This window comes from Dioscorea cayenensis, chromosome 18 (assembly GCF_009730915.1).
Source record: "Dioscorea cayenensis subsp. rotundata cultivar TDr96_F1 chromosome 18, TDr96_F1_v2_PseudoChromosome.rev07_lg8_w22 25.fasta, whole genome shotgun sequence".
NCBI lineage: Eukaryota > Viridiplantae > Streptophyta > Magnoliopsida > Dioscoreales > Dioscoreaceae > Dioscorea > Dioscorea cayenensis.
Window position 1 is genome coordinate 9,246,991 of NC_052488.1, and position 16,371 is coordinate 9,263,361.

Consider the following 16,371-nt stretch of genomic DNA (forward strand, 5'->3'; position numbering starts at 1 on the left):
ACCTAGGTTATGGTGGATGAGCATTAGAGCTTGACTTTTTGGTCTCCATTCTTATATGTTGAGCAATAGGAGTGGATGGAGAGTATGTATTTCCTTGTTTTCCTTCAATTTTGTTGAATCCATGGGCATTCATCTTGTTAGAAATCGATGCACTGTAGATTTATTGTAGCATCTATATAACTCGATTGTTTCTTTGGATTCCTTGGTTTACAGTGAAGCTCAAACCCTAAGGAATTCATTGGGAACCTTGAAAACTAGTTGTGAGCCAACTTTAGGATCGGTTTAGGGTTGCATAGTATTCATAACCTAGGGTTTCATTCTTGTCTTTCTTTGTTAAATTCTTTCTTGGTTGTTGCTTGTGTGTGTGGGTGTGTGTTTGGGTGGGTTAGGTGGTGAGCCAACCCTAGGACCGGTTTAGGTGTGTGTTTGACTAGTTATTGTGTCGTGAGGCAAGGAGCCGGCGGAGGAGTAGCTTGCTTGAGGTTTTCTCACCTAAGTAGTGAGTGGGATTCGTGATTGCACAATTCTTTTACAATATGATTTGATTATCTGTATTGTTTGACTAAAAATGATTCTTGGATTTACCGTATTGAATCAATGCTTCGATCTGCTTAAAAAGGGATTTCTATGTTACTGAACCATCTATGAAACTCTTGATGTATGAGTGAATGTGTTTATGATTATTCTTGTATTTTGAGTTGGAATTATTCATAAGGCTTTGGTTATGATTTAAAAGTAATCCTTGCTTGAGTAACGCAAACATTGGTGAGAATCCAATGCCCCGAAAACCTAAGGGTTCCTATCATATAAAACTGATGATTTAATCAATTTAGAAAGAGTTTCTAATATGTTTTTTGTTTTGTAAATGAAACTCTTGTTGTTTAATGAAACTACTTATGACTATGTTAGTATATTGCTTTGAAGTGAAGTTCAAAACTTGTATATATATTATACTTGTGACATTGATTTATGAAACTGTTTACATATTATTGTGCTTTTGCCATCAATACTTGTGGACATGGTTTTTCGCTCCCGATATAGGGATGTTGTCCTGAATCTGGACTTTAGGTGATATGTTTATTTTGTGTTATTGAGCTTCCACAGGTATTGATGGTGACCGGGCATAGCCCATCCCTGCTGCAATAGTTAGTCTTCACGGCTAGCCTTTAGAGGTGGTGTGAAGACCAAGATTTATTGTCCACTTCAGGTGGCACGTAGAACTCTGATTGGATAAATATCAGGAACCTGGAATCATCACATGAATTCCCATGTGGGTCAACGTTAAGGACATAAGAGCCTTGATGGCTCTAAACTTAGGCATGGTCAATGCTAGAGTTTAGAGAGTTTTCTAGACCAATGATCAACTAATTGAGATGTAAATTTGATATTAAAAAAAGACTCATATTATCTTGGATTGTAATGAGGGAGCAAAGCCCAGCTGTCGCACTTGGGAGGACAGACTCTCATAAAATTATATTCCTTGGAAATTTTGATTTGATGATGAGTTGTTATGAGTTTTATGTTTTAATCCTTGAGATGTGATCTCTTGTTTTAATCTTGAAAGAAAAAGGGATTTAATGATGATTTCATGTTGAAATGTTTTAAAATTGGTATTATTCTCGAGAATGATTTTCGGATGTGGAACTTTTGTTTGAACCAAATGAATCTTTTATGCCAACTATACTTCTCATATACAAATATATATATATATATATATATATATACTTACTGAATTATTCTGAGCCATATGTATTATGGTAAAACTATGGTTATAGGCAATGTTTCGATTTGGCTTTTATGTAGTTTAAAAATTGTTCTAACCTATTCATTGAGTGACTTTAGTTATTCACTCTTTCTCTCCTTTCCAGGCTTTAACTTTGAGTGCCGTGGCGATGGGATGAAGTGCTAAGCATTGTCTTGTTTACCTTTCTTCTTTTCCAATCTGATGCATGTTATTCTTTGAGCATGAACATGTTGTATAAGGACATGGATCCATTAGTGTATTTGAACTCTATTTGCATGATTGTATGCTTGTCTAGTTCTTGGGAACCTTAATGTGTTTGAGTCGAATATGCTTTATTAAACTCTATTATCAAGTATTTTTGGTTTGTTGCTTCCCCTGTGTATCTTTGTATTCCTTACATGTTTATATTGAACTGTGAATTCTGTTTTGGACTATTTCATCTCAGGGAGGGACTGAACCAGGACTTAGTGATAGGGGGTGGGGGCTGAAGGCATAATGTCAAAAAATATATTTTAGTCAACATAACAATTGTATTAATCGATATAAAATAGTGCGATATTGTGACATTTAATTAAAACATTTACAAAAAAACATAAAACATTTATCTATGCACACTAGAGCTAGAACTGGCATCTGTGCGACGCATGCTACTCAAAGGAGGTAACTGAATACAGCGAGTTTGCATTTTTTTGAAAACATTGTAGAATCGCCTCATTGTCAATAGTTGCAAAAACCTCTTTCTCAATATAGACAATCATGCTATCGTCCATCCACTCGTCTCCCATTTTGTTGCGCAAGTCAGTTTTCACTATATTCATCGCTGAAAATGCCCTCTCAACACTAGCTGTCACAACTGGTAAAACCAATGCCAACTCAATAAGACGATAAACGAGTGGAAAAATAGTACATTTGCCAGTATCAACCATCTTTATAGCAAAACCTCCCAAGTCCCCGACATTTGCAAAATCATCATCATGTCGCACATCATAAATGAAAGTAGCAAGTTGATCCTCAAGCATCATACGTTCAGTCACTGAGAAGTCTTCAGGATACATTTCTGCAAGACGGAGTAGGTTATGGATGTTGAATTTAGAAAATGAGTCCCTAGGATCAAGGCATGATACCAAAAGAAGTAACTCCGTGCTAGCTTCAGGAAAGCGGTTGAGCATTTCTTGAGAAAGCAAATCAATAACCTAACATTAAAATAAAATAGAGATTAATAAAAAGAATACATTAATGAGATTTATAAAACTATAATAAATACAAAAAATTAATTACCTCACAAAAAATCTCTACACGATAATGGTGAAAATGAGTAATGAATTGTCCTTCCCGCCTAGAACGACCACGAATTGGCATATTATCCTCCATATTAGGCACATTGATTGAGTTCTCCTTACAAAAAGAAGTAACTTCTCCCAAAAAATCCTCCCATCCTCTCTCCCTAAAGTGTTGAAGACGAGCTTTCACCGCTTCAATCAATCGCATAGCTTGAACAATATTTTGGTCCTTTTGTTGTAAAGCAAGTGACAACTCATTTGTCATCCCCAATAAATGCCTCATCAAGTACATCACAAATACAAACTGGTAATTCTCCATTTTGTCAATCAAACTTGCCACTATACCTCTATTATTAGTAGAAGCCCCATCATCATGCACATTTTGGAGTACCTCTAAAATTGAGGTCCACATAGAAATTAACCGGAGAATTGTAGTGTAATGCGATCCCCAACGAGTATCCCCTGGTCGTGCTAAACTGGATTCTTGATTTTTTTCCTTTACCACTGACTATCTCCACTTTCTCCAATTGCTCAACCAATCTATCATGATGATGTTGCCGAAGTTGATCTCTCCTTTTACATGATGCTCCGGTGGCATTAACAATCATATTAACATATTGGAAAAAATCACTCACAATTCGATTCTCTTTAGCAACGACAACAACCACTAATTGTAGTTGGTGAGCAAAACAATGTACATATCTTGCATATGGATTTTCTTTTAAAATAAGTGCTTTCAAACCATTGAATTCACCTCGCATATTTGAAGCCCCATCATATCCTTGCCCTCTCAACCTCGAAAGAGACAACTTATGTTTAGCAAATAAACAATCAATGGCATTCTTTAAAGAAATTGCAGAGGTATCAGGCACATGAACCAATGCAAGGAATCGCTCTATCACATGTCCATTCTTATTCACATATCGTAAAACAACTCCCATTTGTTGGTTTATTGAAGCATCTCGGGCTTCATCAATCATAAGAGAAAAAAATTTATCCCCAATATCATCAACAATAACACGTGTAATCTCCGTTGCACAAGCATTTGCCAACTCCTTTTGAATTTTTGGGGAAGTCAATTGATTGTTTCCAGGGGCATTTTGATTGATTGTCTTCCAAACTTCTTCATTTCGTAGGCTATACCATTCAAGCAACTCAAGAAAATTGCCTTTGTTTAGTGAATTTGAGGACTCATCATTTCCACGGAAAGGTAAACCTTGCTTCAAGAGAAAACGAGTCACATCTAAAATTGCCGTCAACCGAATACGATATGCAACCTCCATCTCATGTGAATGTGTAGCCAACAAGTGTGACACACTTTGTCTTTGAGTTTGGAACCCTTGAAATTTTACTCTCGCATAATTATGCATGCTATTTATGGCACCAATATGTTCTACGAATTTTTCCAATGCTTTTTTCCAATTATTGAATCCCATTTTAGTGAATGCATCTTCTTCCATTCGGCTTCCTCTACTTGGCTTGAAAAGATAACACCAAAAACAAAAAGCCGCATCTTTTATTATACTATACTCCAACCATGGATGTTGGTTAAACCAAGTGACACGCGTCCGAATATGCGTGTATGTACCGCAAGTGCACGGGTGTCGAAGTAATAATTACCCCGGTGAGTGGGTAGTCGAATCCACAGGGAACAGGGCTACTAGTACTAACTTCTTCTCTGCTTTCTAACCTAATGATAAATGGAAAGGTGTGGTGATCTAATGTGCGAAGAAATGAATACCGGAGACGAATATGCAAGGGTTAAATGGATGGAGATCTCAATCAGTAAAAGTGGGGTATTCGGGCAATGCTCCCCTAGGATTCAGGTATTAGGTACCAAATAAGCAAAGTGTTTCTATGATGAGTAAGTTAAGTCGTGAAAATTCAAATATAATCAGATCCGGCCTCCCGATCACCGATACTAGTCCCCTACGAGGTCCCAGTTGAGAAATCGCTCAATCTCAACACCTCACACCACATATGACTGCAAAGCACTCTAGGGATTCCAAGAGTTGTATCCGATTCCTAAAGATTGATCCAACCCTAATTCCCGGCGAAGGATCCTAACCCCCTACAAGGTCCCGGCGGAGAAATCTCTCAATCTCACGCCTCACACCAAATATGGTTGCATAGAACTTAAGGAACGGAGATAGAATACACTCAATCGGAAGGGAGAGGGGACACTCCACTATCTCATGACTCACCCTCTCAACCCTCTTTAACCTTGAAGTTCTAACTCTAATGGAGACCTCTCTCACATCAAAGTAACAAATCATGCAAATCCAATCAACCACAAAGATTAATTAAACAAGCAAGCAATGAGAATACAAGATTAAAACTTAATCAAACTCGGATTAAATAGAAACACTAAGCAAATCCACAAAAGATGAGAATCCTAGGGTTCACAAGCCCAAATACCCTCTAGGGTTCTAGCTCTCCATGGAGCAACATACAAAACACACCATCAATGAATGAAAGTACATTAAAACCATAGAAATAAACCCTCTAATATATGAACTGATGGCCTTGATGGAGAGCTTCGATGTCTTGAAAGACCCACTCCAAAGATAGGTTCACCGGTGGCTTCCTTGATGCTATGACGGAGGAGGAATCGATCAAAGTTGGTGACGAAGCGCCTCCAAAGCCGCAAAGACCTCCTCTCCAAACCCTAGCCGTCTCACCCCTCAAGAGCCGCACAAAAGATGAGAAAGAATAGGGCAAAACGGCTATTTATAGGCCTTAGATCGCGTCTGTCACCTGCCCTCAAGCGCCCGTGTGGATTTTCCACTCGGCCGCGTGGGCTGCAGAAATTTCCACGCGGGCGCGTGGAATTTCCACGCGGCCGCATGAACAGTAATTTTGCTACATTACTGCTATATTGAAATTGCTACAGTACTTTTCACAAAACGCGATCCGAACACTCTTCTCTTAAGGCCACATGTCCGGGCACACGTCCATGTGGTAGGCTATAAAACTTTTCTTCATCGACGTATCTTTGAGAGGTCTTGCAATCTTCACAAAGAGAAGGAATATGAAGATGTGGCTGCCTTTGTGCCCTTCCAAATAGTGAATTGACTTGAATCTTCTTGGAAGTTGGCACACATCTCCACGTTTATGAACTGCTCTCGTGTCTTGATCCTTGAATTGAACAAGAACTCCCAACATTGTGTCTTTATAGCCTATCTTTGCTTCCTTTTTACTCTTCAAGGCATTCACAACCTATATGCATAAAAGAACACCAAATACACAATATGAGACATAAACCACAGTAAAAATGATGCTCAATGCATGTAAAACATATATAAAAATATGTCTACTCAAGCACTTATCACCAAGCATCTTGAAAACTTCTCTTTTGTTTGCCATAATCTCTTTGTGGATAATTGTGGCCAATTGGTTGACATGGGCCTCTAGTCAAATACTTTCTTCTAACTTGATCTCTAATCCCAATATCAAAGTCTTCAATTGGTTTTCGTAATCCGGGGTCACTAACAATGTCGTTGAAATTAAAATTTGTATTAATGTTCTCCTCGCTTGATTTAGAGTCCAATGGTACTTTAGGAGTATTTGATGACTCTTCACTCCTTGGTCGTTTGATCAAAAATTTATCCATGATCTATAAAAAAAATAAGTAAAAAAACTTTAATTATAGACTATGAAAAAAATAACAAGCAAAAAAAGCGTTAATCATGACACAACTAACATCATTAGAAATTTAGAAGAATCAAACACAAAATTGTTTTGAACATGGTAATGCTAACATTCATGCATCTAAATTGTTATTGAATCTATTTTTGTTATGTGTCAATGAATATGAAACCTTTGGCAATTGGTATAAGTGTATAACTAGTCTTATTGAAGTCTATCTTATTATACATTTTTGCTATATAGATTTAACACTAAACATTATTTAATTATACATATATGATATATACATTATGATATATATTAAAAATTTGATATTCTCAACATTTTAACTCATTGAGGGCATTTAATCAAACACATTGTAGGCATATTTATAAAAAAATGAAGTTTAACATTTATGTTCTATTTTTTCACCCATGAATTTTATACATTCATTCTCATTTCAAGGAGTAATACATTCATAATTCATTCTCATGTCATGCCAATAATAAAAATAATACTAATGTAAGTATGTAATATACTCACTATATTATCTCCAAGACTCTAGGAAAGTTAGACCCCAAAAGCCAAGTTACACAAACACAAGCCCAGGCTGCCCAGCTGCCCAGGCCCCAACTTCCAAGTACACTAGCTTTTTATTTTTTTCCCAATAAAAATTATTAATGAAAAATTTGAACAAAAAGGGGCTGAAGTTGATAAATGACCCTATATTAATTAATGTTGTGGCCTTGTGGGCCCACTCCACATGCCAAGCCACTCACTTTTCATTGTTTTCATCATCCAAACTTCAGCCTGCCTATTCGTGAGCTCCTGGTCATCTTCATCCTCATTCCTCATGGACCTCATGCTCATCCAAACTCCAAAGCTTCAAGTCTCCAAAGCTCATTGCTGGTCATCTCCCATCAATTGGTGCTGTCAAGAAAAGCTGCCTGCCGCCGGCCAGTAACGAGGTCGGGTTGCTCAGCCACCAAGGGGGGTTGGCCGGCCTCCAAGGGGGGGCTGGTTTTGGGGTCTTCCAGCCACTCAAAGAAGACCACCGATGGCTGAGGGGGGCTGAAGCCCCTGCTAGCCCCCCTAGTTCCGTCCCTGATCTCAGGTACTTTGTTAGCCTTGCGGCGACTCGAGGGTTGAGTACTGTGGGTGTCCCTCCTCTGATTATAACTACGGTTGTCGCATGCTGGACCCATGGGTCGGGCGTCACAGAACTGGGACAAACTTAGTTTTAAACCGTTGATTAACATCATCAATGACATTTATCACTCCCGTGCATAGCACGGACATAACATTAGTTTCCTATATATTTTGCAAGAGCAAACTCAAGAGCAAACCCAAAAATATTGTTCTTTTTTATTTTTTTTTATTTTCCATCAATTTTGTGGATCAATCCCCATTCTTTCACCTTTTTCATAAAATCTTCAAATACACATTATGTGTCATGCATACCTAACCAATCAATAGGTTTATACGTGCATAATCTGGGGCTAAAGAGATTCCAATATAGTAGATGCCAATTGCACAAATAATCATGGAAACAATTGCATGTAAAATCAAGTTATGAGTAATAGCAAGGCAAATCACAAAGAGAGTCCTAATTTTTCATCATTCATCTTGAGTAAAATTTCTCAAAGAATAATAAATCAAGGGATATATTTGATTTTCTCAAATCACGACCACAAGAATGAAGGCATTACACATTTTATTGTCCTAAAATTTAAAGGATCCATCTTGAAAGCATGCATATTTCATGGTGTTTTCTTTCCAAAACTTAAATTTGTTGATGAAGAAAAATACCTTCAATATTAATGACAATGAGGTATTCCTTTCGCAGTTGTCCCTAGCTTTTTTTTTCTCTCGGATGCTTCTCCTCTCTCTGTTTTTTTCTTCCACGCGTCATTCTTTCTTCTTCTATTTTAAACAAATCTTATCCACCCTAAAATAAGAATATATCTTGATTTACTTTTTTTTAAGATTGATCACATTTTTCCCTTCATCTGTTTCTACAAAATCTGAACCACCATGTGAGATGATAAGGATAATTTTTTTTTTAATTGGAATTTTTTTTTAAAAGAAAATGAACTTTCTTTCCCACAAATTCACAATTGAGTTTGATATATACATGCATAAACATTTTTTAAGTAAATTAACTATTATTATTATTTAATGTTGGATAGAGAATAGATTAGTTTATTAAAAATATAAAAGTATCTAAATATAAAAGTTATTTATTTACATATTTTATTATAAATATAAAAGTGGACAACAAGATGTATCATCACATCAAAAAGTTATAAGTGGAAATTCTCTCTACACATCCAAGGGTCCATTCAATTAACAACTGCAACTTATCAAGATCTCTAGCACATTTTTTGTTCGAACACAACTCTCTAAGGATTGAACACAATTCAATATGAGTTGCTACAACTGGCTTCAAGAATGTCCCCCTTGTATTATTATAGGTAGTAATTGTTGCATTATTACATTATAGTCGTGACATTTAAGACCTACTATATGTTTATCTTTCATATTTACACTAGTGAAATGTTTGGAGAATATCCCATCTAGAACAACCACATTTTTTTAACAAAGTACAAAATTTCTCATTCTCGCTTGTTTACTGCGTAGCTTACTGGAGGAATATATGTTTAAATTCTAACGACAATTGGATGAAGATTTTTTATTATTTTTATCTTACATAACGTTAAGCAAGACTTCAATGTACCTTTACTTTTGCTACTACATTAAATAATATGGCAAGCAAATTGTCATATATATTTTCTCAATATACATCTCATTCAAATTATATCATACTAAATTGTGCTCCTTATAAGGTGTTCAAAAAAAAAAAAAAAAAATTTGAGTTACAGAAACTTTTACAATCATTTAGTGTTAGTCTTCTCCATTTTGATGTTGTTTTAGGCCATCCTTTTCCAAATTCATTTTCTAAATCCTCCAACTATTTCAAAATTTGAGAAATAGATGGTGCATTAGACATGTCCTTTGACTCTTTTCTTTAATCAAATACTTTCACTACAAAAAACATGACCATTAGAGACATAATTTTTTAGTTGGTGAAAGTCAATATCACAGACGGATTTTGTGGGGGAATTCCAAACAAAAGGATTTGGTACTTCAGAACATCTTAGTGACAGAATTTCAAATTATCACCAACAGAATATTCTATTGATGGTAGTTTCCATCAAAAATTCACGTGGAAAAAAAGATGGGACTCGGCACCAAAAAATATGTAACACTTCCTCAATGGATTTTCTGTCACAACTCCATCGGTGAAAAGTATTATTTTTTATAAGATTAAAAAGACATTGTTAGATATTAGAAGCAGAATTTTAGATTATCACCAACGGAATTTTGACTTATCATCAACGAAACAATAGATTATTACCAACAAAATTTTAGGCTATCACCAAAGGCGTTTTGGATTATCACCAATGGAATTTTGAATAATCATCAATAAAACAATAGAGTATTAGCAACATAGTTTTCGATTATTACCAAAGGAGGTTTTGATTATCACAAATGGAATTATGGGGTATCACCAACGGAATTTCAATTTATGACCAACGGAATTTTGGATGATCACTAACAAAATTTTGAATTATCACCAACAGAAATTATAAACTATAACTAACAGAATTTTGGAATATTACAAACTGAATAGCTAGATTATCACCAACGGAATTTTGGATTATCACCAACAAAATTTGGATTATCACTAATAGAAATTTTGGATTATCACCAACGAAAATTATGGATTATCACCAACAAAAATTATGGATTATCACCAACGGAATTATAGACTATTAGCAACAGAATGTTAGCTATACCACCAGAGTTTTGTATTATCATCAACGGAAATTATAGACTATCACTAACGGAATTATGAGATATCACCAACGGAATTATGAGATATCGCCAATCGAATTATGAGCTATTACCATAATTTTGGATTATCATCAATAGTTTTTGGGTTATAATTGATTAAATTTAAAATTGTGGAATTTTTTTAATTACATTTGATTAAATTTAAAATATAGATTAAATATACATGTAAAAACTATAAGTATTTGTAAGAAATGTAAATATCTAATATTTAAAAAAAATTAATTTATAAAACAATTGTAGATATTATTTGAAACCATCTATATTTATTAATATTTGTTTTACAATATTTACAAAAAAAAGTATATATTTATAAGGTTTAAAAGAAAACCCCCAAAAATCCTTAATCATATATTTTCAATTTTTTAACAAACACGTATATTTTAATATGAATGCAATAGTAATATATATTATTTGAAAATTATGTTTGTTAATATTTTCTTTTTCAATATATATAAAAATTTTAATATTTCTTAGTATTAAAAGTGGAAAAAAGGCCTCCTTTTCCAAAAAACAAAAACAAAACAAAACAAAACAAAATAAAACAAAGAAAAACTCCTCTAATTTCTAAACCCCTTTCCTTCTTTCTTTCTATTCTCTCTCCCTTTTCTTTCTTGTGTGCTATATGTGGTGAATCTCATCAGCTTCTACTCCTCTACCATGTCACCACCATTGTGGTCATTGTTCGTAGCTCAACCATCACGCCTAAATCCATTTCTCTATTGCCCTAACTCATCGTTTGCTCGAGTGCCACATAATGATGATGGAGGTGAGATGGATCAAATGGGTCGTCTTTCAATTTTTCGACATCCTAGATGATCCCTGGGTTTGAAAACAAAGAACACTCAATATTTGGTAACAAGTAAGTATTTGGCTACAGAAATTTATGTCCTTATGAATTGTGACGAAATGGTTTCATACATTGAGTAAGTAATATTTTATTTTTTGTATTCAATTGTTTATCATTGAAAAATATTACTTACTCTAACTTGTATATCACATGATTTAGGATATTTGATGAGATCGTAAGAAGGGATACACCACATTGAATTAGAAAAAAATATGAGAAACCACATTTACACCATGGTTTAAACAATATGTAAGAATTAAACTATATGTGGTTCATAATCATTCTAGTTTCGTATAAATATCTTACTAATGAAATTTGATCATCTTTTAGGTCCAAGACCATTTCTCTAAAATTGATCGTCGTATTGCTCAATTCTCTCATGGTCCATCATGTTTGGTAATATGCTACAAAGATTTCTTTGTGAATGGTTTCAAGTTTCATACTAAAGAATATAGTCGTAGTTCGTAGACATTGAATTGTGGTGTATGTGTTAAAGGGAGTTATTACAATAATTATGATCGGAACTTTTATGGTGTTTTGGTGGATATAATTGAACTGGAGTATTTTGGGATTGAAAATCTAATTGTCCTTTTCAATTGTCATTGGTTTGATATAGATAAAAGATTTTGTGTGGATCTCTGCCATGGTCTTGTGGAAGTAAATTATAAATTAGTACTTGCTACTAATAAACCTTTTTATGTTAGACAAGCAATGCCACCAAGTTTATTATAGCCCTTGTCCTTCTACAAGTCGACATCGGCAAAATTGATGGGTTGTGTTTAAAACCAAGAGAAAAAGTGGATTTGACATTTCCACTAGTGATGGAGAAGTCCTTGATTTAAGTAAGAGGTTTACTAAGAGTTTGAAGTGTCAATCCCAAGAAATGTTATCTATTCAGAAGATCTTGACATTGAAAGAATGCTTGTTCATTTTTATATTGAAGAAGTGGATGTAGTCTTAGAGGATGAGGGAGAGAAGGAGGAGAAGAAAAAGAAGAAGAAGAAGAAGAAGAAGAAGAAGATGATGATGATGATGATGATGATGATTAGGAATATATTTGCACACTTATAGTGGACTAATAATTATGTTACTATAATATTATCTTATTGATCTATTACAGATGATTATGCTTACCGAAAAGCTTTTATGTGCTTATGATAAAATGATGCATGGCGAGCATGGAAAAAACACCTAATGATACCAAAGAGGACATGAAGGCAAAATTTTAGGTGTGTATCAACTTTAAATTTTTGCATAATTTTTAACATATGTAGTACATTATAAGGCATATAAGGTATATCATACGTTTAAAATTATGTAAAAATTTAAAGTCGATACACATTAAATGTGATACACATTTAAAATTTTAGTAACAACTTTTCTTTGGTAACTGTAATGTACATATTTTAACTGAAAATTAATATGATTGACCTAAAAACAAGTTATGGGATTTAAATTTGGTCACCAATAAATTCAATGTGGACCCTTTTGGACTTTTTTAGAGTAGAGAACCTATGTATGGCCTTAAATCTTTGACTAATTTTTAAAGATAGTGTTATGTTTTATTCAATAGATAAAAGCATATGCTTAATAGAGAAGTTTGATAATGATAGAATGAGAAAAGGTCTCATGTTTTCATTCAATGGTCGACTTTGATTTGGATAGAGTAACATGTTATGTAGGTTAATTAGATGCTTATATTTGATGTTGCCACTCTAGCTAAGAGGATAATTGCAAAGAAATCAATTAATTTGATGTTAGATTGATTTGTCAAATGACTCAAATATTAGTATTTACAAATTTTGAGATTTCTTTTAAAACATACATGTTATCTATGGATTTGAAACTTTATTTTATTTTATTTTATTTTATTTTATTATTATTTTTTCAATCAACAAAACATGAAATTTGTTCATTGATCATTAAATTATATTATTAAGAACTATATATAAAAAATTGATAATATCTTTTTTCCCCAAAGGTTCTTATAACTTATAATATTCTTAGATAGAAATGCATGGTGAGTATAAGGCCCTATTTGGATGCAAAATGAAAAAATATGGCATAATTTTATAATGTATGAAGTGAAAGTGATTATTACAGAAATTATGACATATTTTATTCCTACAGAATGGGTGTTTGGGTAACAAAATAAAAAATATTACAAAAATTATTACATATTTTTTTTTTACAGAATGATTGTTTGTTTTGCAAAATAAACAATTATTACATAATAAAAATAGCCGTTGAATTATAACCGTTGATAATTAAAATTTGAAAAATAGCCGTTAGAATATAGTCGTTGTAAATATAGCCGTTATAATTATAGCCGTTATCATTTTCCCTATTTATACATAACATGATTCCTTTACATTATACACATAAGTTGAAAAAAATTCATAGTTCTAACCATTGTTTCACCATGAATTCCTTAAATCTTTGGAGGAAAAAAATGAAGAAGATGATCTACTCATGCTTAGCTATTGGTCTCAAGCAACTTCCAGAAATGTAAAACATTACACATCCATTCTTACAGGTGCTGCATATGTACAAGAAATTCTTCAAGGTCATAAGGAACGTTGCTAAAGAGAATTTCATATGAAGCCTTATATATTTCAAGCACTGGTTGATCGTTTAAGAGAAAAATCTCTCCTCTGCAACTCAAAATGGACAACAATCGAGGAGCAACTAGAAATGTTTATATACACTCTTGCTCATAATGCTAGTAACGGTGATGTGCAAGAGTGATTTCAACATTCTGCAAAAACGGTTAGTTGATATTTTACAAAAGTACTTAAAGTTGTTAATTGACTTGCTCGTGAATATATAGAACCTCCATCGACACTGACATCATCGGTTATTCAGAATTCTTGAAAATTTTTCCCATATTTCAAGGTAAGCAAAGCTATACATTATGAATTTTATTGTGGATATTTTTTTTTTGTTGTTGTTTTATATGTTTATTTATTTTTTAGGATTGTATTGGCACTATTGATGGAACACATATTCCAATCACAATTTTTTGGATAAATAAGATTTTTACATAAACAAGAAGCAAACGCTATCGCAGAATGTTATGGTCACATGTGATTTTGATCTTCGTTTTGTATATGTACGAGCCAGCTAGGAAGGTTCTGCTTCTGATGCTAGGATTCTCCAACATTCGATTGAACAAGGTTTTGAAGTCCCAAGGGGTAAATATTTTGTAGATGCAGGATATGCTAATACCCAGAATTTTATTGCTCCATATAGAGTGTTTGTTACCATTTGTAGGAGCAAGGTTGAGCGCAATCTAGGCCGAGCAATTATAAAGAACTGTTTAATTTGCGACATGCATCATTACAGAATCATGTTGAACGCATCATCGGCATTTTGAAGATGAGGTTTCCGATCCTTAAAGTAGCAACTTTCCACCCAATAGACTCTCAAATTGATATAATGGTTGCTGCTTGTATGCTACAGATGTTGTTGAGGATTTCGATAATGAAGCCGAAGAAACTATTGTTCCTAATGGAGATGAGTCATATGGAGAGGATGTTGACACCATGAACTCTGAGTGAAATGCAGGTGCTAGTAAAACAGATGAAATAACATTAATGCAAATGTGGAATGATTATTGTAGCTATCGCCGAGCTTGACCATAGGTGTGTGGTGATCATAAAATTGTTTCTTATCGATTGTATCGCCGAGCACTTTTGGATGAATGAATCTTGGGTCTTGTTACAAAGCCATTAACTATGTTGATTTAATGTTAGAAAAGAATCTAAAAGTTTAGAAACCATTGCCTATACTGAAATAGCATTATAGAGTATATTACAAGACAAAAGGATACTTATTAACAAATTCATGCAAAAAAAGACCTACACTCAAAATTACACATAATGAAAAGATTCCCATAACAACTTTAACAACAAAAGGATATTTAACAAGTTCAAGATTAGAAGTTCATAATCAAAACAAGTTCATGGAAGAAAAATTGTGCTTATGAAAACATTCAAGTTCAAGATAACAAGTTCATAATCATCATCATTTTGAGCCATGGCACTTTATGATCTTCTTGAAGACACAAGAAGAGTTCACGATAACTCTTATCTTTAATGAAAATTTGGGTAGCTTTGAACATTTCTTCTTCAGTGAAAATGCAACTTATTTGGTTGAACACCTTCATACAATCTTTTATTGTGTGTTTTTCCACTATTCGAGTGCCCTTGAAAACTTCGAGATATTCTTTGTTCTCATGCTCTCGAAATGCAATGTATTTATCCATATTGAATGATGAATCTTGCAACTTTTTCTCTTTTCGCTCCCTTTTTCTTCTTAGTCCATCTTGATCTCTTATTCCCCAAAGAATTTCATTGCTTGAACTTTCAGTTTCAGGATTATGTGGTTGAGAACTAGGAGGTTCCACTTGCATGATATCATCATCCTCAGTCTCATGTGTAGGTGATGGTTGCCTTGAATCGCTTGGAGTAAAAACACTTGGACTTGGGGTGTGCACTGGTGATTGGGAGATTTCTTCATAATCTTCTATACCACGAGATCGTTTGCCTTCAGCATATCTCCCTACATTTTAAATATATAATATGTTAGTAAAATAAAACTCTATAAATGTAAAATATTAGAATATATATATACTTACCATCATAAACCTCCTACAATGCCATAACATATGGAAACGGCCTAGTATGCCACTTCCTTGCATCGCTATTCCTCTGTTTGATTTTTTTCAAATTACATGGTTGTAATTAATGAAACCATTCATTATGTATGTACATACCTCTAGTAGTGGTGCCCAAACATTATCAGGAGCCGATAAAATATGTCTTTCATAATCCCATCTAAAGCCACTTAATTCAGAAAACCCTTTTAGAAGCTTGTAGGTTTTTTTCAACTCTTGCTCTAATGCTTTGACTTGGCTTGTGGTGATGCTTGTATTGGAAAACTTGGTTATCATG

At 33.9% G+C, this 16,371-nt stretch overlaps 2 protein-coding genes across 2 annotated transcripts; both read right to left on the reverse strand.

Annotated features, from left to right (window-relative positions):
- Positions 1-1,203: 1,203 nt before the first annotated feature.
- LOC120282770 lies at positions 1,204-3,343 on the reverse strand. The gene is made up of 3 exons (XM_039289618.1): positions 3,023-3,343; positions 2,479-2,937; positions 1,204-1,245 (listed from the first exon to the last, which is right to left on the reverse strand). The coding sequence occupies exons 1-3, from the start codon at positions 3,341-3,343 to the stop codon at positions 1,204-1,206; spliced, it is 822 nt and encodes a 273-aa protein (XP_039145552.1).
- Positions 3,344-3,395: 52 nt separating this feature from the next.
- On the reverse strand, positions 3,396-4,307 carry LOC120282771 (zinc finger MYM-type protein 1-like). The gene has a single exon (XM_039289619.1). The coding sequence runs from the start codon at positions 4,305-4,307 to the stop codon at positions 3,396-3,398; it is 912 nt and encodes a 303-aa protein (XP_039145553.1).
- Between the last annotated feature and the right edge of the window lie 12,064 nt (positions 4,308-16,371).